The sequence below is a fragment of the Pundamilia nyererei genome, unplaced genomic scaffold (assembly GCF_000239375.1).
Source record: "Pundamilia nyererei isolate P.nyererei 1_Seehausen unplaced genomic scaffold, PunNye1.0 scaffold00885, whole genome shotgun sequence".
Lineage (NCBI taxonomy): Eukaryota > Metazoa > Chordata > Actinopteri > Cichliformes > Cichlidae > Pundamilia > Pundamilia nyererei.
This window is the reverse complement of record NW_005188286.1, coordinates 42928-44587: the sequence shown is the minus strand read 5'-3', so window position 1 is coordinate 44587 and position 1660 is coordinate 42928. Positions and strand designations below refer to the sequence as shown.

Genomic DNA, 1660 nt, shown 5'->3' with positions numbered 1-1660 from the left:
AGAAGACGATACCCCTAAAATGAACCTATCAACACAACACTAAAACTAAGAAACTACACTTAAAGAAATGCTTTTATAGCTTTTATTTGTTTTGTTTTTTAAAGCTTTTATAATACAAAACAAATCACAGTGATGAATACTTTGCATAAACAAGTAACTAAACATTGTTTAAACTAAGTATAAAAGTATATAATTTGATGATTTTAATTTCTAGGAAAACAAACGATTTAAAAAAAAAAACCCCAATGTGTAGTACACACTTGAACAATGATACGATATACCTATGTATATATATGAAAGCTTTAAGACTACCACAGGAAGTGGTCATTTTATGCGAACAATGTTATTAGATTTGTATGTGTAAGAAACATAGTCATTAAGATGGTTACAGAAATAAGAAAATTTTTTATATCAACAGGGAGGCACCTGGTGAGCATATTGGAGGACTTGAACTTGAAGCGGTACTACAGGGAGAAACAATCACGTAGCAAATTACTTGAGATTGATGAGCAGATGATTAATGATGAACCTGCCAAGTATAAATCAGACCTCCCATGGTATTTTCTAAAGGAACTGATGATGGTTAATGTCACAGCTAGAAATAGGACAAAACATAATGATCAATCATTGATCACAGACATGCCAAACCCACTCGACATAATCACTGCTCTCTTTCTGTGTTCTGATGGTTTTGTACAGCAGGAAATGGCACTAAAAATGTCCATGTGTCAGTTCTCTGTTCCTCTGCTGCTTCCCAATTGTGACACCAATCAGTGCACACTCATGCTGTGGGCCATGAGAGACATTGTTAAAAAGTACAGAGCTCAGTCTCTGTCAGAGTCTAAGGGCTTCATTGAAGACAGAATCGTTCTCTCTGAACTACCAATGATCTCTTTTGTCAGACTGGGTGAGTGCTCCTCGTCCAAGTCAGAGATTCTCAATAAACTTCTGAGCAATTCTCAGCAGTACCATGACACCTTTGTTCACCGCAACATGGAGTGTGGTGACAGTCCACGAGCAATATCCAACGGACTGACTGAAATTACTTGGTATCTTCCTGGTGGAAACACAAACATTGATATTTTCAGTCAGCCAGTGGCTGTAGCTAACCTTCGTGGGGACATTGCATCTTTTGAAACACAATACTCCTTTCTGTGCCAGACATCTGTAGCAGTTTTTGTGTTCTTCGGCGATTTGGATGAGTCTGAGAGCAGTCTACTCACTAACATAAACCAAAAGACACAGATCTTCTTGGTTGGCAATGGTGAAAGTAATAACGAGGTTTTAAGAACAGTAGCAAACAAATTGGGCTTGAGTAACAACAACATCATAACTAAGAAGAAACAGAAAAATGATGCAGATTTTGTACAAACTTTGAGAAAAAAAGTCAGAGATGTGGTGAAGAACTCACAGATTAAGATGACAATAGAGCAGATGGCAGACATTGCCTATAAACTGGGAATCCTGGTTGATGAAGACTCTCCAGAGTGTCAGACTGCAAAGACAAATGCAGAAGCCATCACTGCTGAAATTCAAGATATCCATATATTCAAAGAAGATCAGCTTCCACGGCAAGGTGAAATATGGAAAGAACTGACCTGCTTAGAGAAGGAAGAATTTCGACTTCAACATATCGGGTCTAGAAATATTGAAGATTACA

General features: G+C 37.5%; 1 protein-coding gene across 1 annotated transcript in view; it reads left to right on the top strand.

Moving 5' to 3' along the window:
• The first annotated feature begins 632 nt into the window (after positions 1-632).
• Positions 633-1660, top strand: part of LOC102203434 (uncharacterized) — a 4719-nt gene continuing 3691 nt past the window's right edge. The window contains exon 1 of the mRNA XM_005755057.1: positions 633-1576. Coding sequence (XP_005755114.1) covers positions 640-1576 — 937 coding nt within the window. The 5' untranslated portion in view covers positions 633-639. The remainder of the gene's footprint in view (positions 1577-1660) is intronic.